This window comes from Rhinichthys klamathensis, unplaced genomic scaffold (assembly GCF_029890125.1).
Source record: "Rhinichthys klamathensis goyatoka isolate OS25496 unplaced genomic scaffold, OSU_Roscu_1.1 h1tg000799l_1, whole genome shotgun sequence".
Classification (NCBI taxonomy): Eukaryota; Metazoa; Chordata; class Actinopteri; order Cypriniformes; family Leuciscidae; genus Rhinichthys; species Rhinichthys klamathensis.
In genome coordinates, this window is record NW_026607192.1 from 158,481 (window position 1) to 183,241 (window position 24,761).

At 39.5% G+C, this 24,761-nt stretch overlaps 1 protein-coding gene across 1 annotated transcript in view; it reads right to left on the reverse strand.

Annotated features, from left to right (window-relative positions):
* Positions 1–24,761, reverse strand: part of evplb (envoplakin b) — a 35,918-nt gene that overhangs the window by 7,202 nt on the left and 3,955 nt on the right. The window contains exons 2-13 of the mRNA XM_056243453.1: positions 24,476–24,569; positions 23,594–23,748; positions 22,827–22,950; positions 9,448–9,567; positions 9,087–9,128; positions 8,795–8,956; positions 7,310–7,417; positions 3,480–3,575; positions 3,250–3,360; positions 2,840–2,983; positions 1,871–2,025; positions 1,560–1,654 (exon numbers count right to left, since the gene is read on the reverse strand). Coding sequence (XP_056099428.1) covers positions 1,560–1,654; positions 1,871–2,025; positions 2,840–2,983; positions 3,250–3,360; positions 3,480–3,575; positions 7,310–7,417; positions 8,795–8,956; positions 9,087–9,128; positions 9,448–9,567; positions 22,827–22,950; positions 23,594–23,748; positions 24,476–24,569 — 1,406 coding nt within the window. The remainder of the gene's footprint in view (positions 1–1,559; positions 1,655–1,870; positions 2,026–2,839; positions 2,984–3,249; positions 3,361–3,479; positions 3,576–7,309; positions 7,418–8,794; positions 8,957–9,086; positions 9,129–9,447; positions 9,568–22,826; positions 22,951–23,593; positions 23,749–24,475; positions 24,570–24,761) is intronic.

The window sequence follows — 24,761 nt, forward strand, 5'->3', positions numbered from 1 at the left end:
TTTAAATTAGCTGGTATTTCTTTCTTTTTTTTAACGTTAATGTCAGTTTAATTTTTTAGTGTGAATTTTGTCATTTTATTAGTTTTTTTTATATTGCTATTCCGGCAAAATGTGTGTAAGTTTTAGTTTTAGTTAGTTTTAGTTTTTATTTCCAGTTAATAATTTTAGTTCTTATTTCTAATTTTGGCAATATTTCTAATTTTCATTTAGTTTTTTAATTAAAACTTATATTTTATATTTCAAATTATTTAAATTTGCAAAAAAAGTTTTTAGTAGTTTTAGTTTGTTAATGATAACACTGCTATATAACAAATGTAAAAAAAAATGTTTTGATGGTTTATATTAGGGCTGTCAAACGATTAATCACGATTAATCGCATCCAAAATAAAAGTTTGTGTTTACATAATATATGTGTGTGCACTGTGTATAATTATTTTGTATATAAATGCACACATGTATATATTTAAGAAAAATATGTTATTTATATATAAAATGTTTATATTTATATAAAATATACATTATATATAGGCTACATTCAGTCTATATACAGTATTTCTTAAATACACATGCATGTGTGGGTATTTATGTATTAAAAATAATTATACACAGTACACACACATATATTATGTAAACACAAACTTTTATTTTGGATGCGATTAATCGCGATTAATCGTTTGACAGCCCTAGTTTATATAATTGAAAAAAAGAACTATATTATTATAGCCCAGCTCTAATCTGATAAGGCATGAAGATTTTGTGGTCACACTTTAGTTTAAGGTCCAATTCTCACTTTTAACTAACTATTATTACACGACTCTGGAATGCTTGATTCTGATTGGTCAATCACGCCATCCAGCGGTACGTTATTCCCAGATGGCAACCTCTCGCAACAGAAACACAGGCTCATCCGGGTCACTGAAGTCAGCAGAGCTATACATTGCTAGGAAAGTTTTTTCTTCGTGCAAGTTTTGCATTTGGTGAGCTTATAAATTATTAAAACTCAAGTCAAATCAATATTTTGTGTACAGTTATTTAATTATGCCATCCAGTATCGTGGCTTCGCTCTCTCTCGTTTCATACAAACGCAGTGTCGGCCATTTTGTGAATTTTGTTTTGTACACTGTTGGATTAAGATACAAACGGGTACGATTTTAAAACAGTTGAATCTGAAATCAATATCTCTTATCTCCATAATTATTTATGTGGCGAAATGCTGTGTAATAAGTGGTATGAATGACTGTATACCGTATCTCTTGAATGCCCGTCTAGTTTAAACTTCGTAAGCCCCCCACGGAAGCTTTGCGTTTACCTAATAAAATATTTCAACTCAGATCAATATCTCGTGTCTAATTATTTACTTATGTGGCAAAGTAGCTGTGTAATAAGCGGGATAATGTACATCCAGCCGGTTGTTATTTCAGAATAACCCCCTTCAGGCTGATGGAAGGTGTCCTCATCACCCCGTCGGGGGTTATTTTGAGAGAACAACCGTACTAATAAACATTAAATAAGCTAGTAATATGCATGATAATAAGCAACTATACAGTGTTTGTATTGACCTTGTTTGACGAACTGCACAAATTCAACGGGCGTCCTCGCCTGGGCCAGCAGAGCCGACCTCGTCCTCTTCAGATCCGAGAAATCCCGACTCAGACTGAATACAAGACAGAAAACACAGGGATGTTTAAAAGGGAAGCGGCTGGGAGAGAACTGGCAATGGCAATTTTATTTATATAGCACTTTTTACTACAACCAGAGTTGACCAATGTGCTTTACAACAAAATGACTAAAAAACAGCAATAACACAAGGATACAAAGCAGTGAAGCATAACATAAAATAAACCTGTGAGCGTCTCAGGTGCTTTGTTACCTGTCCACCTTGTGTATTGCGTCTGAGTCTGGCGGAGGGATCAGGAAACACACTCCTGGGATGAGCTTGGTCTCTCCCGAGCTGGACTGGACCTGCCAGAGCTCCTCTCTGGGACTGGACACCAGGGTCACCTTCTCGCCTCTCTTCACAGAGTCCTGCAGAGAAACGGTTATTGTCATCATGGCCTTTACGAACATTCAGCTCATTCAGAAAGATTTTCTCCACACCAACAGCTCCACATTGGTGTCATTGGTCAGACAAACGGGTAGCCCCGCCCCCAAACGCACGCCATTGGTTGAGCATGGGTGTCGTTCCCTCTCTTACTATGATTTTTTCAGTCCGATTGGATCAATATTTTTAAAAAATAACATACTGTAAATATTACTGATAACATAATTAATGCACATAAAAAGCACAATTAAAACAATTAAAACAACAGATGTACATAATAACATAAGTTATTGTATAATTTTTCATATACTGTATATATATACAGTATATTTAATCATAATATATTTCATTAAATAGATAATTATAAAAAGAATAAATATATATTATTAAACTGTATATAACTAATATTAATATAATAATTATGTTATTAAATAATATGCATAAAAAGCATAAAAAATTATATTGACTCAAGTAATTTCCATGACCTTTTTATATTTACATGCTTTTTCATGCACGGAAAAACACACATGTGAAATTCCCAGATGTTTTCCAGGTTTTCCAGGACTGTAGGAACCCTGTTTGTGAGATTACGTCCCTTATTAATCTAACTTTTGTGTTTACTGAACTGCCATATGCACAAGTAAAGCCATTTAAATATATGCACTATTAAAGACCAAAGCCGTTTTAAATTCTGACTTCCTTTGTGGCGTTCAAGCCTTATTTACTACTGTCACTTATGATCAGATAAATGTGTCCTTGCTGAATAAAAGTGATCATTTCTCTGAAGATGTGTGTTACCTTGTCCGTGCTCCAGTCACACAGGGCGATGGCACTGGTGTGTGTGTCAGCGGTGCGGCGCAGGTGTAGAGGAGCGACGCTGGAGCAAAGATCTCTCAGATTAGACAGACGCTGCTCGTTCCTCAAGACCGACATCTCCTCACTCTGCACACACACACACACACATAAAATATACTAGACTGTGAACGTATTACAGTTTGTGTGTGTAGAGAGAGAGAGAGAGAGAGAGAGAGAGAGAGAGAGAGAGAGAGAGAGAGAGAGAGAGAGAGAGAGAGAGAGAGAGAGAGAGAGAGAGAGAGAGAGAGAGAAAGTGTGAGTGTGTGTGTTTGAGAGAACGTGTGGGTGTGAAAGTGTGGGTGTGTGAGAGAGAGAGAGAGAGTGTGTGTGTGTGTGTGTGTGTGTGTGTTCACCTCCAGTTGCAGCAGGATCTCATGGTTGCTCATGTTTTTCAGCTCTGACGGTTCAGTGGTGGACTTGATTCTCTTCAGAGACTCAGTGAACGTCTCCAGATCCAGCTGATACTGAGATTAAAATACACACACAAACATTTGAATAAACGCTCATCTGAACATCGTGCGCCTGATGTCGGAGTCTGACAATGTTAATGAGGTTTTGTTAAGCTGTGTGTGTGTTTGCTCACCTTCTTGTATTCCTCCACTTTATCCAGGTGTGTGTCCTGACACAGACAGAGATTGAGGAATCGCTGCCACTCTCTCGATACATCTGAGGTGTAAGACTGAAACACACACATAAAAATCATGTTCATTCGGCAAATAAATGAGGATGAAGGAGTGAATGAGTGAAGGAGTAAATGAGTGACAAAGTGAATAAGTGAGTGAGTGAGTGAGTGAGTGAGTGAGTGAAGGAGTGAAGTAAAGGAGTGAGTAAAGGATTGAGTAAAGGAGTGAGTGAGTGAGTGAGTGAGTGAGTGAAGGAGTGAAGTAAAGGAGTGAGTAAAGGATTGAGTAAAGGAGTGAGTGAGTGAGTGAGTGAGTGAGTGAGTGAGTGAGTGGAGTGAGTGAGTGAGTGAGTGAGTGAGTGAAGGAGTGAAGTAAAGGAGTGAGTAAAGGATTGAGTAAAGGAGTGAGTGAGTAAGTGAGTGAGTGAGTGGAGTGAGTGAGTGAGTGAGTGAGTGAGTGAGTGAGTGAGTGAGCGAGTGAGTGAGTGAGTGGAGTGAGTGAGTGAGTGGAGTGAGTGAGTGAGTGACTGAGTGGAGTGAGTGAGCGAGTGAGTGGAGTGAGTGGAGTGAAGGAGTGAGTGAGGGAGTGAGTGAGGGAGTGAGTGAGTGAGTGAGTGAGTGAGTGAGTGAGTGAGTGAGTGAGTGAGTGAGTGAGTGAGTGAGTGAGTGAGTGAGTGAAGGAGTGAGTGAGTGAGTGAGTGAGTGGAGTAAAGGAGTTAGTGAGTGAGTGAGTGGAGTGAGTGAGCGAAGGAGTGAGTGAGTGAGTGGAGTGAGTGAGTGAGTGAGTGAGTGAGTGAGTGAGTGGAGTGAGTGAGTGAGTGAGTGAGTGAGTGAGTGAGTGAGTGGAGTAAGTGAGTGAGTGAGTGAGTGGAGTGAGTGAGCGAAGGAGTGAGTGAGTGAGTGAGTGAATGGAGTGAGTGAGTGAGTGAGTGACTGAGTGAGTGAGTGAGTGAGTGAGTGGAGTGAAGGAGTGAGTGAGTGGAGTGAGTGAGCGAAGGAGTGAGTGAGTGAGTGAAGGAGTGAGTGAGTGAGTGAGTGAGTGAGTGGAGTGAGTGAGCGAAGGAGTGAGTGAGTGAGTGGAGTGAGTGAGTGAGTGAGTGAGTGAATGGAGTGAGTGAGCGAAGGAGTGAGTGAGTGAGTGAATGGAGTGAGTGAGTGAGTGAGTGAGCGAAGGAGTGAGTGAGTGAGTGGAGTGAGTGAGCGAAGGAGTGAGTGAGTGAGTGAATGGAGTGAGTGAGTGAGTGAGTGGAGTGGAGTGAGTGGAGTGAGTGAGCGAAGGAGTGAGTGAGTGAGCGAAGGAGTGAGTGAGTGAGTGAGTGAGTGAGTGAGCGAAGGAGTGAGTGAGTGAGTGAGTGAGCGAGTGAGTGAGTGAGCGAGCGAGTGAGTGAGTGAGCGAGCGAGTGAGTGAGTGAGTGAGCGAGCGAGTGGAATGAGTGAGTGAGTGAGCGAGTGAGTGGAGTGAGCGAGCGAGTGAGTGAGTGAGTGAGTGAGTGAGTGAGCGAAGGAGTGAGTGAGTGAGTGAGTGAGCGAGTGAGTGAGTGAGCGAGCGAGTGAGTGAGTGAGCGAGCGAGTGAGTGAGTGAGTGAGCGAGCGAGTGGAATGAGTGAGTGAGTGAGCGAGTGAGTGGAGTGAGCGAGCGAGTGGAGTGAGCGAGCGAGCGAGTGGAGTGAGTGAGCGAGTGAGTGGAGTGAGTGAGTGAGTGAATGGAGTGAGTGAGTGAGTGAGTGAGTGGAGTGAGTGAGCGAAGGAGTGAGTGAGTGAGTGAGTGAGTGAGTGAGTGAGTGAGCGAGCGAGTGAGTGAATTGAGTGAGTGAGTGAGTGAGCGAGCGAGTGAGTGGAGTGAGTGAGTGAGTGGAGTGAGTGAGTGAGTGAGTGAGTGGAGTGAGTGAGTGAGTGAGTGAGCGAGTGAGTGAGTGGAGTGAATGGAATGAGTGAGTGAGTGAGTGAGTGAGTGAGTGAGTGGAGTGAGTGTAGTGAGTGAGTGAGTGAGTGGAGTGAGTGAGCGAGTGGAGTGAGTGAGTGAGCGAGTGGAGTGAGTGAGTGGAGTGAGTGAGTGAGTGAGTGAAGGAGTGAGTGAGTGAGTGGAGTGAGTGAGTGGAGTGAGTGAGCGAGTGGAGTGAGTGAGTGAGTGAGTGAGTGAGTGAGTGAGCGAGTGAGCGAGCGAGCGAGTGGTGTGAGTGAGGGAGTGAGTGAGTGAGTGAGTGGAGTGAGCGAGCGAGTCGAGTGAGCGAGCGAGTGGAGGGAGTGAGCGAGTGAGTGAGTAAGTGAGTGAGTGGAGTGAGTGAGTGAGTGGAGTGGAGTGAGTGAGTGAGTGAGTGAGTGAGTGAGTGAGTGGAGTGAGTGAGTGGAGTGAGTGAGTGGAGTGAGTGAGCGAGTGGAGTGAGCGAGCGAGTGAGTGGAGGGAGTGAGTGAGCGAGCGAGTGAGTGAGTGAGTGAGTGAGTGAGTGAGTGAGTGGAGTGAGTGAGTGAGTGAATGGAGTGAGTGAGTGAGTGAGTGAGTGAGTGAGTGAGCGAGTGAGTGAGCGAGTGAGTGGAGTGAGTGAGTGAGTGAGTGGAGTGAGTGAGTGAGTGAGTGAGTGAGTGAGTGGAGTGAGTGAGTGAGTGAGTGAGTGAGTGAGTGAAGGAGTGAGTGGAGTGAGTGAGTGAGTGAGTGAGTGAGTGAGTGGAGTGAGTGAGTGGAGTGAGTGAGTGAGTGAGTGAGTGAGTGAGTGGAGTGAGTGAGTGAGTGAGTGAGTGAGTGAGTGGAGTGAGTGAGTGAGTGGAGTGAGTGAGTGGAGTGAGTGAGTGAGTGAGTGAGTGGAGTGAGTGAGTGAGTGAGTGGAGTGAGTGAGTGGAGTGAGTGAGTGAGTGAGTGAGTGAGTGAGTGAGTGGAGTGAGTGAGTGAGTGAGTGAGTGAGTGGAGTGAGTGAGTGAGTGGAGTGAGTGAGTGAGTGAGTGAGTGGAGTGAGTGAGTGAGTGAGTGGAGTGAGTGAGTGAGTGGAGTGAGTGAGTGAGTGGAGTGAGTGAGTGAGTGAGTGGAGTGAGTGAGTGAGTGGAGTGAGTGAGTGAGTGGAGTGAGTGAGTGAGTGAGTGAGTGGAGTGAGTGAGTGAGTGAGTGAGTGAGTGGAGTGAGTGAGTGAGTGAGTGGAGTGAGTGAGTGGAGTGAGTGAGCGAGTGGAGTGAGCGAGCGAGTGAGTGGAGGGAGTGAGCGAGCGAGTGAGTGGAGGGAGTGAGTGAGTGAGTGAGTGAGTGAGTGAGTGAGTGGAGTGAGTGAGTGAGCGAGTGAGTGGAGTGAGTGAGTGAGTGAATGGAGTGAGTGAGTGAGTGAGTGAGTTAGTGAGTGAGTGAGTGAGTGAGCGAGTGAGCGAGTGAGCGAGTGGAGTGAGTGAGTGAGTGAGTGAGTGGAGTGGAGTGAGTGAGTGAGTGAGTGAGTGAGTGAGTGAGTGAGTGAGTGAGTGAGTGAGTGGAGTGAGTGAGTGAGTGAGTGGAGTGAGTGAGTGAGTGAGTGAGTGGAGTGAGTGGAGTGAGTGAGTGAGTGAGTGAGTGAGTGAGTGAGTGAGTGAGTGAGTGAGTGAGTGAGTGAGTGAGTGAGTGAGTGAGTGAGTGAGAAGGAGTGAGTGGAGTGAGTGAGTGAGTGAGTGAGTGGAGTGAGTGAGTGAGTGAGTGAGTGAGTGAGTGAGTGAGAAGGAGTGAGTGGAGTGAGTGAGTGAGTGAGTGGAGTGAGTGAGTGAGTGAGTGAGTGAGTGAGTGAGTGAGTGAGTGAGTGAGTGAGTGAGTGAGTGAGTGAGTGAGTGAGTGGAGTGAGTGCAGACCTGGACAGCGGATGCTCCCGGGTGTTTGTCCTGAACGAGTGCTCTGGCCTCCTCCTGGAGTTTTCTCACCTCCTTCTCGTGCGACAGCAGACCGTTGTTCTTAAACCTCTGAAACACATTCATCAACGGATCCGTGTGAAGAACAGATCAACCATCATCATCATCATCATCATCAACATCATCATCACGGTTTACTTCAATTACTTCTGAGACGCCCAACAATGACAATCACAACCAACTCAACTGAATATACTAGAAGTCATGCTGCTGACCAGGGTCATTATAGTTAACCTAAACTGAAACCATATAAAAAGCTTTTGTTACTTGAAATAAAATATATTTTAACTAAAATAAAAGGTAACACTTTATTTTGATGGTCCACTTTAAATATTCTACTAACTATAAGTACCTTTGCATCTACATGTCAGTTAGCAGTCAATAGAGTATTATTAAACTGTCTGCTTAATATCTGCTAACATTTTATTCTGATAGTCCCTCAACAGATTATCAGTGACTTTAACATGTCAACTTCTCTTCTACTAACCCGAACCTGTCTACTACCAGTCTACTACCAGTCTACTACCAGTCTAATACCAATCTACTAACTACCAGTCTACTAACTACCAGTCTAATACCAATCTACTAACTACCAGTCTACTACCAGTCTACAACCAGTCTAATACCAATCTACTAACTACCAGTCTACTAACTACCAATCTACTACCAGTCTAATACCAATCTACTAACTACCAGTCTACTAACTACCAGTCTAATACCAATCTACTAACTACCAGTCTACTAACTACCAGTCTAATACCAATCTACTAACTACCAGTCTACTACCAGTCTACAACCAGTCTAATACCAATCTACTAACTACCAGTTTACTACCAGTCTACAACCAGTCTACTAACAGTCTACTACCAATCTACTAACTGCCAGTCTACTACCAATCTATTTACAGTCTACTTCCAGTCTACTACCAGTCTACTAACAGTCTACTACCAGTCTACTACCAGTCTACTAACAGTCTACTACCGGTCTACTACCTATCTACTAACTACCAGTCTACTACCATTACATACTGTAGATGTCTCTACTGTAGATGTATGTAGTATGTACTGTAGATGTCTCTACTGTAGATGTATGTAGTATGTACTGTAGATGTCTCTACTGTAGATGTCTCTACTGTAGATGTCTCTACTGTAGATGTCTCTACTGTAGATGTCTATACTGTATATGTCTATACTGTATATGTCTATACTGTATATGTCTATACTGTATATGTCTCTACTGTAGATGTCTACACTGTAGATGTCTACACTGTAGATGTCTACACTGCAGATGTATGTACTGTAGACGTATGTACTGTAGATGTATGTACTGTAGATGTCTATACTGTAGATGTATGTACTGTAGATGTTTGTACTGTAGATGTTTGTACTGTAGATGTATGTACTGTAGATGTCTATGTCAGCGTCTCACCTCGTAGTCCATGCGCACTCCTGCGCTGTCGTTCATGCGCTCGCTCCAGTCTCTGCTGCTGATCTTCTGCTGCTGCTCCGTCAGATACAGCAGCTCTTTACTGCAGCCCTGCATCAAGTCATACAGCGACGACAGATGCTGCCTGCGCTTCTCAGACACCTCCTACACACACACACACACACACAACACCGAAACCCTGAATTAAACTGTGCAGAGCTTTACTTTAAGAGTGAAGTATGAATATAAACCTCTGTCATTTGTGTTCTTGTTATTAGATTTGAGAAGGTCTTACCAGTAGGTTTGTGTACTGCTTCTGAAGGGCAGACGAGTTCTTCTGTTGAGGAGAGGAAACATTCAAAACCTTCATAATACACATACACATACACATAATAATATAATAATAAGATAGGTTAAATCAGTGTAATAATGGTGGAAAAATTTGTCAAATTAATGCGATGTACACAGCGCATCTAAAAGCAAGTGCATGTGTGTGTTTATGAACTTGTAGTTTGTATGTGTGTGTGTGTGTGTGTGTTTGTGTGTGAGAGAGAGAGAGTAAGTGTGCGTCAGTGCATGTGTGTGTGTGTGTTAAAGTGAGTGTGCATCTGTGCATGTTCGAGTGTGTGTGTGTGTGTGTGTGTGTGTACACTGACGTTGCTGCTCTCCAGGGCCGAGCGATACGCCTCGATCTGTTTATGCAGGATATTATGGCCTGCGATCTGTTTCTCCACATCAAACAGAGTCGGACCGTAAGCCTGTCCCTGGATTGACATCTGAAACACACAGACGTCACACACTGCGTTACAGACAGACACTCCACACACAGAGATGAATAAAGTATAGCTACAGTACTGTACTGGTATACTGTATGTATGTATGTATATATATATATATATATATATATATATATATTTTTAGGGCCCAAGCCCAAAGGGCGAAGGCCCTATTGTTTTCCTTAGGATTATTTATTATTAGGGCCCAAGCCCAAAGGGCGAAGGCCCTATTGTTTTCCTTAGGATTATTTATTATTAGGGCCCAAGCCCAAAGGGCGAAGGCCCTATTGTTTTCCTTAGGATTATTTATTATTATTATTATTATTAGGGCCCAAGCCCAAAGGGCGAAGGCCCTATTGTTTTCCTTAGGATTATTTATTATTATTATTATTATTATTATTATTATTATTATTATTATTTTTCTGCTACCTTTTGGACACTTTTGGAGGCCTTAACATGCTCAAAAACTCCTGAAACTTTGCACACATGTCAGAACCCGCGGCCATCAGGGCCGGGCTGAAGATGGTACCCGGGCGTGGCAGGGGGGCTCGACAGCGCCCCCTGGAACGGGGTCCGAAAACATGGTCCATAAATCAAACACGCTTGCATGTAATAATATGAAACTCGGTACACATGTAGATCTCCTCGTTTCATATATACTTCACACTCTTACTTTTTACCCCAGCCCAACAGGAAGTCGGCTATTTAGGGTTGTTGGTAAAACACACGCAATGGAATGTGAAATACTCCTCCTAGAGAATTCAAACAAACGGCACGAAACTCGGTCAGCATGAAGTCAAGACATTGAGGATGAAAGTTTGCGAGGGGATTTTTGATATCTCGAACGGTTTGGCCGTGGCGAGGAAACGAATTTATGGCGAGAAACAACAAACAAGAAGTGCGTTATAACTTCTGCATACATTAACTGATCTTGATGAAACTTCAGCAGTGTGATCGCTGTAAGAGGCCGATCACATGGATGTGACTATTGTGAGTCAAAGTTATAGCGCCACCAACTGGCAGCAGGAAGTGTGTCACTTTCTAAATGCTTTTGACAAAAGTGGGGGGGGTTAGTTTTATCTACAGTAACAAAACTCGATATGTATATTGTACTCTTCGAGCCGGACAACTTTCTAATTTACCGTAATTAGCTACGACCAACAGGAAGTCAGATATTTTGGTTTGAATGTGGATTTCAGATTCTGAGTTTTTAGCTACTCCTCCTAAGTAGTTTATTTTATTCATGCCAAACTTTTTCAACATGATGAAAATACATTGAAGATGCTAAATTGTGAACAGATATTGAATATCTCAAACGGTTTTGCTATGGTTGAGGGATTCAAGTAATGTCAAAAAAAGAATCAGGGCATGTCTCATATCTTTCTAAAATGTAATTATACACCATTTATTTTTATATAAAATTATACAAATATTAGAACTAAACCCATTTTATTCCTTTTTTTCAATTTAAGAATTATTTTTAAGTTTAAAAACAGCCAGAATGGTTGTTTAGTCAAAAATAATAATAATCCAAATCATATATAGTGCTATACTGCCCTCTTGTGTTCAAAATCAGGTAGGCCTATTGAATTTATAAATATTTATATATTAGGGATGTTACTATGGGAATATTTTCCCACCGGTTAATCAACGTGTGATTGTGTAAACCAATTGTGTAAACCTCCCGCTGGGGGGTTTAAAAACACTAACTTGAAAGCGAAAGTATAATATGGACGTCCGCACAGACATTGAAATGGTGGCGCTCGAATGAATTCCTATGGAAGTAGAAATTAACTAAACGTTCGCTCTGTTCTGCTCGCTCGTCGCCATGGACGCGCACCATTATGAATCCCAGTGCAGCCGCATACTTTTTAGTGTCACTAAAATTAGTGCAATTTCGGGGGCCGATTGCTTGAATTGTGAGTTCAATAGTCTATTATTTTTCACGGTAAACACAACAATAAAAGAGTACAATGACAGATTCGCTTAAATAGGCGTTTTTACATAAAATAGCCTATTCCATCATCATCTTTTCAGTCAGCTCTTCACTCTCGTGATTAATGAAATTTGACTCCTGTTGCTGATATTTGCTGCAACTTTCGTTCAGCTCACAATTTAGTAAGCAAACACGTTTCAAATGTGTTTTTATTTTATTTTTGTGTATGTGTGTGTATATGTATGTATAAATATAGCTTATGTTTCAAATATGAGTTAATTAACAATCGTTGGAAAGAATGATACTTTTAAACATAACACTAAACCGTCATTAGGTGTCGCCAGGCGACCGTCTTAATGAGCGAGTCATTGATTCATTCGTTTGAACGACTGAGTCATTCATGAATGAGATAGATGTTTATGGATTGATTGGTCATTGAATCTTTGAGTCAACCGATTCGTTCAAAATGCTGAATCATTCAGTAATGAGAACGCGTTGCTGTGAGATGCGCGATGGTTCTGCTGTGATCTTTGTTTAACTATTTTCGCTGCTGAAACAGAAAAAAAGTCAATATTGCATGTAAAATGTAAGTGATTTGACTTGTGTGTGTGTGTGTGTGATTGTGTGTGTGATTGTGTCTGTTACTGTGATAAGAGTTTAACCCTTGTTAAACTTTAGGCCTTGTCTTTTTGGATATATATCTTTTTATATTAAAAAATAGTCATACAACCCATATATTTTAAATGTATTGTTTGCTTTAAATTACATTAAGATTGTATGTTTGGTAATTGAACCTGAATGAATTTTAAATGAATGTGCTATATTTCAGATCATATATTTGTTTTCCTTAAAATTTGAACTAACACTAACTTTATTCTCATCTGAATGATAGATTATTTATTTCTGTATAAAATAAAAACACATTTGATTTTTCTTTTTTAATCAATGTAGAATGTGTAACTGAAAAAATAAACAGATTAGGGCTCTGTTTGATGACAAGAAATGAAAACCAATGCGATATGATGAATGTCCAAAAGATGGCTCCCACAGACTGTTTTTAAATAGGATTGTTTGATATTTTTTGCTTTTAAACTGTGTGTGTGTGTGTAAGAGATTTTGGTTGGGTGACAGTTGTAGTTTACAGTTTGACAAGAGTTTATAGCTTGACAAAAGCACAATGTTGTGTTTTATTGCAAGTGTACACAAATATAAGTAAACACTTTGCAGTTTGAATAATGTCCTGTATGAACAAAAGGACGGAGTATGTTTTTATGTCTACATTGTTCAATTACGCCACACACACACACACACACACACACACAAACACACACACACACACACACACACACACACACACACACACACACACACACACACACACACACACAAACACTATTTTTCTAATCAGATCAGGCAAGTAATATTCTGTCTTGTCTCTTAAAAAAACAATATATATATATTTATGTATATATATATATATATATATATATATATATATATATATATATATATATATATATATGTGTGTGTGTGTGTGTGTGTTTGTGTGTGTATATATATAAATATAGCTGCGAGCAGCGATGAAAGGGCCAAAGCCGGCGGCACCGCCACCCCGGTTATAGCGCCACCAACTGGCAGCAGGAAGTCTGTCACTTTCAAAAAGCTTTGAAATCACCTGATTGCTTCAAACTTCACTACTATGATGTAAACACACGGCAGATGTAGACCTGGATGTAGACCTGACCTTTCAGAAGGTTGCTCTCGCATACTTTGTGGTTGATATGTGCCCTCAATGCACACTTTTGCAGAGCCCACACTGATACAAGCTCTACAGCACACTTCTTTTCGACAGTCAAAGCAGGGTTACGTTTTTGCACGTCGTGCACAATAACCCTAAAGGCACCAGGGTGGCGGTGCCACCGGCTTTATATATATATATATATATATATATATATATATATATATATATATATATATATATATATATATATATATATATATATAAATATAGCTGCGAGCAGCGATGAAGGGCCAAAGCCGGTGGTACCGCCACCCCGGTGCCTTTAGGTAACTAAAGGCACCGGGGTTGCGGTGCCACCGGCTTGGGCCCGTAATCGCTGCTCGCAGCTATATTTATTATTATTATTATTATTATTATTATTATTATTATTTTTCTGCTACCTTTTGGACACTTTTGGAGGCCTTAACATGCTCAAAAACTCCTGAAACTTTGCACACATGTCAGAACCCGCGGCCATCAGGGCCGGGCTGAAGATGGTACCCGGGCGTGGCAGGGGGGCTCGACAGCGCCCCCTGGAACGGGGTCCGAAAACATGGTCCATAAATCAAACACGCTTGCATGTAATAATATGAAACTCGGTACACATGTAGATCTCCTCGTTTCATATATACTTCACACTCTTACTTTTTACCCCAGCCCAACAGGAAGTCGGCTATTTAGGGTTGTTGGTAAAACACACGCAATGGAATGTGAAATACTCCTCCTAGAGAATTCAAACAAACGGCACGAAACTCGGTCAGCATGAAGTCAAGACATTGAGGATGAAAGTTTGCGAGGGGATTTTTGATATCTCGAACGGTTTGGCCGTGGCGAGGAAACGAATTTATGGCGAGAAACAACAAACAAGAAGTGCGTTATAACTTCTGCATACATTAACTGATCTTGATGAAACTTCAGCAGTGTGATCGCTGTAAGAGGCCGATCACATGGATGTGACTATTGTGAGTCAAAGTTATAGCGCCACCAACTGGCAGCAGGAAGTGTGTCACTTTCTAAATGCTTTTGACAAAAGTGGGGGGGTTAGTTTTATCTACAGTAACAAAACTCGATATGTATATTGTACTCTTCGAGCCGGACAACTTTCTAATTTACCGTAATTAGCTACGACCAACAGGAAGTCAGATATTTTGGTTTGAATGTGGATTTCAGATTCTGAGTTTTTAGCTACTCCTCCTAAGTAGTTTATTTTATTCATGCCAAACTTTTTCAACATGATGAAAATACATTGAAGATGCTAAATTGTGAACAGATATTGAATATCTCAAACGGTTTTGCTATGGTTGAGGGATTCAAGTAATGTCAAAAAAAGAATCAGGGCATGTCTCATATCTTTCTAAAATGTAATTATACACCATTTATTTTTATATAAAATTATACAAATATTAGAACTAAACCCATTTTATTCCTTTTTTTCAATTTAAGAATTATTTTTAAGTTTAAAAACAGCCAGAATGGTTGTTTAGTCAAAAATAATAATAATCCAAATCATATATAGTGCTATACTGCCCTCTTGTGTTCAAAATCAGGTAGGCCTATTGAATTTATAAATATTTATATATTAGGGATGTTACTATGGGAATATTTTCCCACCGGTTAATCAACGTGTGATTGTGTAAACCAATTGTGTAAACCTCCCGCTGGGGGGTTTAAAAACACTAACTTGAAAGCGAAAGTATAATATGGACGTCCGCACAGACATTGAAATGGTGGCGCTCGAATGAATTCCTATGGAAGTAGAAATTAACTAAACGTTCGCTCTGTTCTGCTCGCTCGTCGCCATGGACGCGCACCATTATGAATGCCAGTGCAGCCGCATACTTTTTAGTGTCACTAAAATTAGTGCAATTTCGGGGGCCGATTGCTTGAATTGTGAGTTCAATAGTCTATTATTTTTCACGGAAAACACAACAATAAAAGAGTACAATGACAGATTCGCTTAAATAGGCGTTTTTACATAAAATAGCCTATTCCATCATCATCTTTTCAGTCAGCTCTTCACTCTCGTGATTAATGAAATTTGACTCCTGTTGCTGATATTTGCTGCAACTTTCGTTCAGCTCACAATTTAGTAAGCAAACACGTTTCAAATGTGTTTTTATTTTATTTTTGTGTATGTGTGTGTATATGTATGTATATATATAAATATAGCTTATGTTTCAAATATGAGTTAATTAACAATCGTTGGAAAGAATGATACTTTTAAACATAACACTAAACCGTCATTAGGTGTCGCCAGGCGACCGTCTTAATGAGCGAGTCATTGATTCATTCGTTTGAACGACTGAGTCATTCATGAATGAGATAGATGTTTATGGATTGATTGGTCATTGAATCTTTGAGTCAACCGATTCGTTCAAAATGCTGAATCATTCAGTAATGAGAACGCGTTGCTGTGAGATGCGCGATGGTTCTGCTGTGATCTTTGTTTAACTATTTTCGCTGCTGAAACAGAAAAAAAGTCAATATTGCATGTAAAATGTAAGTGATTTGACTTGTGTGTGTGTGTGTGTGATTGTGTGTGTGATTGTGTCTGTTACAGTGATAAGAGTTTAACCCTTGTTAAACTTTAGGCCTTGTCTTTTTGGATATATATCTTTTTATATTAAAAAATAGTCATACAACCCATATATTTTAAATGTATTGTTTGCTTTAAATTACATTAAGATTGTATGTTTGGTAATTGAACCTGAATGAATTTTAAATGAATGTGCTATATTTCAGATCATATATTTGTTTTCCTTAAAATTTGAACTAACACTAACTTTATTCTCATCTGAATGATAGATTATTTATTTCTGTATAAAATAAAAACACATTTGATTTTTCTTTTTTAATCAATGTAGAATGTGTAACTGAAAAAATAAACAGATTAGGGCTCTGTTTGATGACAAGAAATGAAAACCAATGCGATATGATGAATGTCCAAAAGATGGCTCCCACAGACTGTTTTTAAATAGGATTGTTTGATATTTTTTGCTTTTAAACTGTGTGTGTGTGTGTGTGTGTAAGAGATTTTGGTTGGGTGACAGTTGTAGTTTACAGTTTGACAAGAGTTTATAGCTTGACAAAAGCACAATGTTGTGTTTTATTGCAAGTGTACACAAATATAAGTAAACACTTTGCAGTTTGAATAATGTCCTGTATGAACAAAAGGACGGAGTATGTTTTTATGTCTACATTGTTCAATTACGCCACACACACACACACACACACAAACACACACACACACACACACACACACACACACACACACACACACACACACACACACACACACACACACACACACACACACAAACACTATTTTTCTAATCAGATCAGGCAAGTAATATTCTGTCTTGTCTCTTAAAAAAACAATATATATATATTTATGTATATATATATATATATATATATATATATATATGTGTGTGTGTGTGTGTGTGTGTTTGTGTGTGTATATATATAAATATAGCTGCGAGCAGCGATGAAAGGGCCAAAGCCGGCGGCACCGCCACCCCGGTTATAGCGCCACCAACTGGCAGCAGGAAGTCTGTCACTTTCAAAAAGCTTTGAAATCACCTGATTGCTTCAAACTTCACTACTATGATGTAAACACACGGCAGATGTAGACCTGGATGTAGACCTGACCTTTCAGAAGGTTGCTCTCGCATACTTTGTGGTTGATATGTGCCCTCAATGCACACTTTTGCAGAGCCCACACTGATACAAGCTCTACAGCACACTTCTTTTCGACAGTCAAAGCAGGGTTACGTTTTTGCACGTCGTGCACAATAACCCTAAAGGCACCAGGGTGGCGGTGCCACCGGCTTTATATATATATATATATATATATATATATATATATATATATATATATATATATATATAAATATAGCTGCGAGCAGCGATGAAGGGCCAAAGCCGGTGGTACCGCCACCCCGGTGCCTTTAGGTAACTAAAGGCACCGGGGTTGCGGTGCCACCGGCTTGGGCCCGTAATCGCTGCTCGCAGCTATATTTCTTCTTATTATTTTTCTGCTACCTTTTGGACACTTTTGGAGGCCTTAACATGCTCAAAAACTCCTGAAACTTTGCACACATGTCAGAACCCGCGGCCATCAGGGCCGGGCTGAAGATGGTACCCGGGCGTGGCAGGGGGGCTCGACAGCGCCCCCTGGAACGGGGTCCGAAAACATGGTCCATAAATCAAACACGCTTGCATGTAATAATATGAAACTCGGTACACATGTAGATCTCCTCGTTTCATATATACTTCACACTCTTACTTTTTACCCCAGCCCAACAGGAAGTCGGCTATTTAGGGTTGTTGGTAAAACACACGCAATGGAATGTGAAATACTCCTCCTAGAGAATTCAAACAAACGGCACGAAACTCGGTCAGCATGAAGTCAAGACATTGAGGATGAAAGTTTGCGAGGGGATTTTTGATATCTCGAACGGTTTGGCCGTGGCGAGGAAACAAAATTATGGCGAGAAACGTGAAACAGGAAGTGTGTCATAACTACTGCATACATTAACTGATCTTGATGAAACTTCAACAGTGTGTTCGTTGTAAGAGCCCGATCACATGGATGTGACTATTGTGAGTCAAAGTTATAGCGCCACCAACTGGCAGCAGGAAGTGTGTCACTTCCTAAATGCTTTTGACAAAAGGGGGGTGGTTAGTTTTATCTACAGTAATAAAACTCGATATGTATATTGTACTCTTCGAGCCGGACAACTTTCTAATTTACCGTAATTAGCTCGGATCAACAGAAAGTCAGATATTTTTGTCTGAATGTGGATTTTTGGCTAAAAAAGCCTCTGATTTTTTACCCACTCCTCTTAAGTGGTTTATTCAATTCCCACCAAACTTTTTCAACATGATGAAAAAACATTAAAGAAGCTAAATTGTGAATGGCTATTGAATATCTCAAATTGTTTTGCTATGGCGAGGGATTAAAGTCATGTCAAAAAAGTAAACACTAAAAGCCTCATATCTTCTAAAAAATTAATTATACACCATTTATTTCTAGATAAAATTACACAAATATCAGAACTAACCCCATTTTATTCTTGTTTTCAATTTAAGAATAATGTACAAGTTTAAAAACAGCCAGAATGTGCTATTCAGTTAAAAAATAAATACATCAAGTAATACAAAGGGCTATACTGCCCTCTTGTGTCCAAAATGATATCAACTCAGTACATAAAACTTTTTTATCAGGTATGGCTATTGTAATTAAATATAAATATATTAGGTATGTGGCTGTGAGGATCTTTTCCCACCGGTTAATCGACGTTAGACACCAGCGAGGCCTTTTAAATCGCTAATATAAAAGTGAAAGTAAAGTAAGGACGTCCGCACGGACATAGTGGTGGCGCTCGCAGTGCGCTCGAATGAATTTCTATGGAAGTGGAAATGAAAAAACGTTCGCTCTGTTCTGCTTGCTCGTCGCCATGGACGCGCACCGTTATGAATGCCAGTGCAGCCGCATACTTTTTAGTGTCACTTTAAAATTAGCACCATATCGGGGGCCGATTGTTTCCGGTTTTCAGGTAATACACAACAACAAATGAGTAAATGACAGATTCGCTTAAATAGGCGCTTTTACACAAAATATTCCATCATCATTTTTTTCAGTCAGCTCTTCACTCTCGTGATTAATGAATTTTGACTCCTGTTGCTGATCTTTGCTGCAACTTTCGTTCAGCTCACAATTTAGTAAGCAAACACGCTTCAAATGTGTTTTTATTTTATTTTTGTGTATACATATGTGTGTATATATATATATATATATATATATATATATATATATATATATATATATATATATACATATATATATATATATATATATATATATATATATATATATATATATATATATATATATATATAGCTTATGTTTCAAATATGAGTTAATTAACAATCGTTGGAAAGAATGATACTTTTAAACATATCACTAAACCGTCATTAGGTGTCGCCAGGCGACCGTCTTAATGAGCGAGTCATTGATTCATTCGTTCAAACGATTCGTTCGAACGGCTGAGTCATTCATGAATGAGACAGATTATGGATTGGTCGTTGAATCTTTGAGTCAACCGATTCGTTCAAAATGCTGAATCATTCAGTAATGAGAACGCGTTGCTGTGAGATGCTCGATGGTTCTGCTGTGATCTTTGTTTAACTATTTTCGCTGCTGAAACAGAAAAAAAGTCAATATTGCATCTAAAATGTAAGTGATTTGACGTGTGTGTGTGTGTGTGTGTGTGTGTGTGTGATTGTGTCTGTTACAGTGATTGTTTAACCCTTGTTAAAGTTTAGGCCTTGTCTTTTTGGATATATATCTTTTTATATATAAAAAAATAGCATACAACCCTGAGAATTTTCTCTCCCTCTCTCTTCGTCTCTGTGTGTGAGGGATTTGTCTATTGCTTTTAATGGAGTTCAAGGTTTCAGGGGCTTTTGGGGCTCTTAACGTGCTCAAAAACTATTGAAACTTTGCACACAGGTCAGAGCCCACAGCCATCAGGGCCGGGCTGAAGCTGGTACCCGGGCGTGGCAGGGGGGCTCAACAGCGCCCCCTTGAACGGGGTCCAACAATTTGGTCCATATATCCAACACGCTTGCATGAATTAATATGAAACTTAGTACACATATAGATCTCATCGGGCCGAACATCTTTCCCCTGGTCAAGTTTTACGCCAGCCCAACAGGAAATCGGCTATTATGGGTTGTTTGGAAAACGCTTGCTGTGGAATTTGAAGTACTACTCCTAGGCAATTCATTCAATCATTGCCAAACTCGGTGTGCATGAAGTCAAGACATTAAGGATGCTAAATTGTGGACAGATTTTTGATATCTCGAACGGTTTGGCCACGGAGAGGAAATTAATTTTCATGACTAAAAAAGGACATATAAAGTGTGTTATAACTTAGTTAGTTTTACCTACAGTTACAAAACTCAGCGTGTATATTCTTCTCCTCAAGCCGAACAACTTTCTAATTTAAAGTAATTAGCTCCGACCCTCAGAAAGTCAGATATTGTGGTTTGAATATGGTCATTTTCTCTCTCTCTCTCTGAGCCAATATGGCAAGCCGCTTTAACATTTAATCATTTTAACCTACTAGTCTCTATTTTCATGCTACTAGTACTTATTTTTTAGATACTAGTATCTATTCCATTAAGTACTAGTACTTATTCATTTGGGACTAGTGCTTATTCTTTAGTACTAGTGCCTATTCTTTAGATACTAGTGCTTATTCTTTAGATATTCTTTTGAATACGTATTAGTAGCTAATGAATAAGTACTGGTATCTATTTAATATGTACTAGTATCTAATGACTTAGTACTAGTATTTATTGAATAAATACTAGTATCTATTAATAGGTACTAGTATCTAAAAGGTCATTTTCTCTCTCTCTCTCTCTCTCTCTGAGCCAATATGGCAAGCCGTTTTAACATTTAATCATTTTAACCTACTAGTCTCTATTTTCATGCTACTAGTACTTATTTTTTAGATACTAGTATCTATTCCATTAAGTACTAGTACTTATTCATTAGCGACTAGTGCTTATTCTGTTTAGAATATTCAAAGTGCTTATTCAATTTTTATGCTTATTTATATTTTCAGAGCAGAAAATCCGATTTTTCTGCTTATTCAATATTGCATCTAAAATGTAAGTGACTTGACGTGTGTGTGTGTGTGTGTGTGTGTGTGTGTGTGTGTGTGTGTGTGTGTGTGTGTGTGTGTGTGTGTGTGTGTGTGTGAGAGAGAGAGAGAGAGAGAGAGAGAGAGAGAGAGAGAGAGAGAGAGAGAGAGAGAGATTGCGTCTGTTACAGTGACAAGAGTTTAACCCTTTAAGGCCTTGTCTTTTTGGATATATATCTTTTTTTTATATAAAAAAAAGTGCATACAACCCATATATTTTAAATGTATTGTTTGCTTTAAATTAAATTAAGATTGTATGTTTGGTAATTGAACCTAAATACATTTAAAATTAATGTGCTATATTTCAGATCAATATATTTGTTTTCCTTCATTTTAATCAACACTAACTTTATTCTCATCTGAATTATAAATAACTTATTTCTGTATAAAATAAAAAATCCAGAATAATCCAGACCAACCAGAGCGCACTATTTCTACAACATCATCAGTGCTGAAGCGGAACTACCAGAGCCGTTCGGCAGATAGCGAGCAGATATTTTGTGTCACGTCGTGCACAATAACCCTAAAGGCACCAGGGTGGCGGTGCCACCGGCTTTTTATATATATATATATATATATATATATATATAAATATAGCTGCGAGCAGCGATGAAGGGCCAAAGCCGGCGGCACCGCCACCCCGGTGCCTTTAGGTAACTAAAGGCACCGGGGTTGCGGTGCCACCGGCTTGGGCCCGTAATCGCTGCTCGCAGCTATATTTTTTTTTTTTTTTTTATTGTGTTAATAAAATGTTTATTTATTTTTTATTGTGTTAATAAAATGTTTATTTATTATTTATTCATATTAATTCATTTATTTATTTTCTTATTTATTTAAAAATAAATATTTTCTAATTTGTATTTATTACATTTTTGTGTTTATTTATATTTTTTATCAATTTACTATTTTAATTTATTCTTTTACTTTTGGTCATCTACTCATTTATTGTAATTTATTTGTATTTATTTATTTGTCATTTTATTTTCTCATTTATTTGCGTGTTTGTGTTTTAATGCAATGTTTATTTATTTATTTATTTAAAAGTATTTAATTAGTTACTTATTTTAATTGTTAAGTATTTATTTAACTGTTTTTGTTTTAATCTAATTTTTATTATTTATTTATTATTTAATTTTTGTATTTATCTTTTTGTATATGTATTATTTATAAAAAAATGTGTGTGCGTTTCAATGCAATGTGTACTCATAATCTAATTTTTGTTATTTAAGTATTTATTTATTGAATTATTTTTGTTTAAATCTAATTTGAATGATTTATTAATATATACATATTCATATATTTCTGTATTTAAATAATACAAATACAAAAATTAAAATTTACTTAATTTAGATTATATTATATCATTGAGATTATATATCTATTATTTTTTATTATTTGTTTTCAATTTTTTTCTAATTGATATGTTTGTGTTTTAATGTAATGGTTATTTATTTAAATCAAATTTTAGTTTATTTAATTATTTACTAATTCTTGATATATTTAAATATCTATGTAATTGTTTTTGTTTTAATGTCATTTTTTTATTTATTTACTTTAATCAAATTCTTTACTCAATTTTATTTATTTAATAACTTTTTTTTTTTACTCTTTCTCTGAACCCCAGCTTTAAAGCAGCAGATCATGATGTTTTTCAACAATAGATCAGCAGAAGCTGTTCTTTGAGGAATGCCAGGAGCTTCAGACCCTCTTCATGGCACAGCTGTTAGTGTGTGTGTGTGTGTGTGTGTGTGTGTGTGTGCGTGTTTGTGTTTGTGTGTTTGTCAGCTGTCAGCTGCACTTCTAGAGCAGTGTGTGTGTTAGTCACCTGTTTGTCAGAGAGCAGTTTGATCCAGTCGACGCCGGGCGGCAGGTAGAGCTCGTGAAGCTGCCCGTAAAGATCCCTGTAGATGCCGCAGTGTTTGGACCAGCGCTCGTGCAGATTACTCACACTACAGACACACACACACACACAAGCTCAACGTTACTGCTCAGCACTCGTGTATCAGCAGTGTTGGGTAACTTGAGTTACGCAATCAGATTACTTTTTCAAGTAGCTAGTAAAGTAACGCATTACCTTTTCAATTTACAATTTTCAAAGTTACTTTTTCACATTTATTGACTGACAGCTCTCCTGTCCCCATGTTGAGAGAAATAAAGTGTGTGTGAACATGATGGTTATTTTAGCTCTAGACTAAATGTGAGCGTGCATGTACTCGTCTCACTTGCACGAAAACACATTTGGCTTTACAGAAGCTCTAGAGTAAAGTTATTGTCCTGCTAAAGTTTTGATTGATTCACTTCCGTTGCAAAGATCATTAGTTATTAACTTACACGACACCGTTCTAACTGAAAACAGAACACTTTTAATGTGTTCTGGCTGTTCATCCGCACGACAAATGCGTTTAGTGGCTCGAGAACGCACACTTTGAAATAGGTTACAAGGTGCAAGTGTTGAAAAAATGTGAAAAACGTTATCATCTCCGCGTAAACTTAAAAAACGCGAATCTGTGAAAACACCGACGGCGTGCACATGCGTATCAGGTGTTCAGGCTATAGGTGTGGTGTGTGTGCACAGGAAGTGATGTCACTCACTCCAGCTCGATCACGCTGGCCTGCGGGTGCTGGTGCTTCTTGGCTTTGCTGACGTCCATGAAGAGATCCTTCAGCAAGATCTCGGCCTGACACAGGTTCTCCGCAACCCGACCCTGCCGTTTCAGCGCAGAGCCTTTACGCTCGTTCTCCACATCCTGATCAGAGGAACAACAAAACACACACAGAGCAGGTCAGTGTGTGCGCTCCTGATGAAGAGCAACGGCCCCAGTACTGAGCCTTGAGGTACGCCATACTGAACATGTGATCGATGAGACATCTCTTCATTTACTGCTACAAATCACTAACTGATAACGGTCAGATACGTATGATTTAAACCATATCTGTGTGTGTGTGTGTGTGCGTGTGTGAGAGAGAGAGAGAGAGAGAGAGAGAGAGAGAGAGAGAGAGAGTGTCTGTGTGTGAGTGAGTGTGTGTGTGTGAGAGAGAGAGAGAGAGAGAGAGAGAGAGAGAGAGTGTGTGTGTGAGTGGGTGAGTGAGTGAGTGAAGGAGTGAGTGAGTGAGTGAGAGTGAGAGTGTGTGAGAAAGAGAGAGAGAGTGTGTGTGTGTTTGTGTGTGTGTGTGTGTGTGTGAGTGAGTGAGTGAGTGAGTGAGTGAGTGAGTGAGTGAGTGAGTGAGTGAGTGGGTGAGTGTGTGTGTGTGTGTGTGTGTGTGTGAGTGAGTGAGTGAGTGAGTGAGTGAGTGAGTGAGTGAGTGGGTGGGTGGGTGAGTGAGAGTGAGTGAGAGTGAGTGAGTGAGTGAGTGAGTGAGTGTGTGTGTGTGTGTGTGTGAGTGAGAGTGTGTGAGAGTGTGCGTGAGTGTGTGCGTGAGTGTGAGTGTCTGTGTGCGTGAGCGTGAGTGTGAGTGTGTGTATCTTGCCTCCGCCAGCAGTTCTTCGGTCAGTAGTACGTTCTTCTCCACCTGATCCGCGTTTTGCTGTAAGCGTGTGATCAGAGTCAGCAGGTCGTTCATCTGCGACCTGAGCGGGGGAAACGTGAGAGACAGTCACCACCACACACACTCATAAACAAACCATCACACACACCATGAGTGTCATCACTCCTGCTCCGTGACATCTCACCAGGTTCTGTAATAATAAAACGGAAATTTACAGCTAAAGTGTGTTTGTTTGCATGTTAATAGTTTATGATCAGAGTCACTTTGAGTCGGC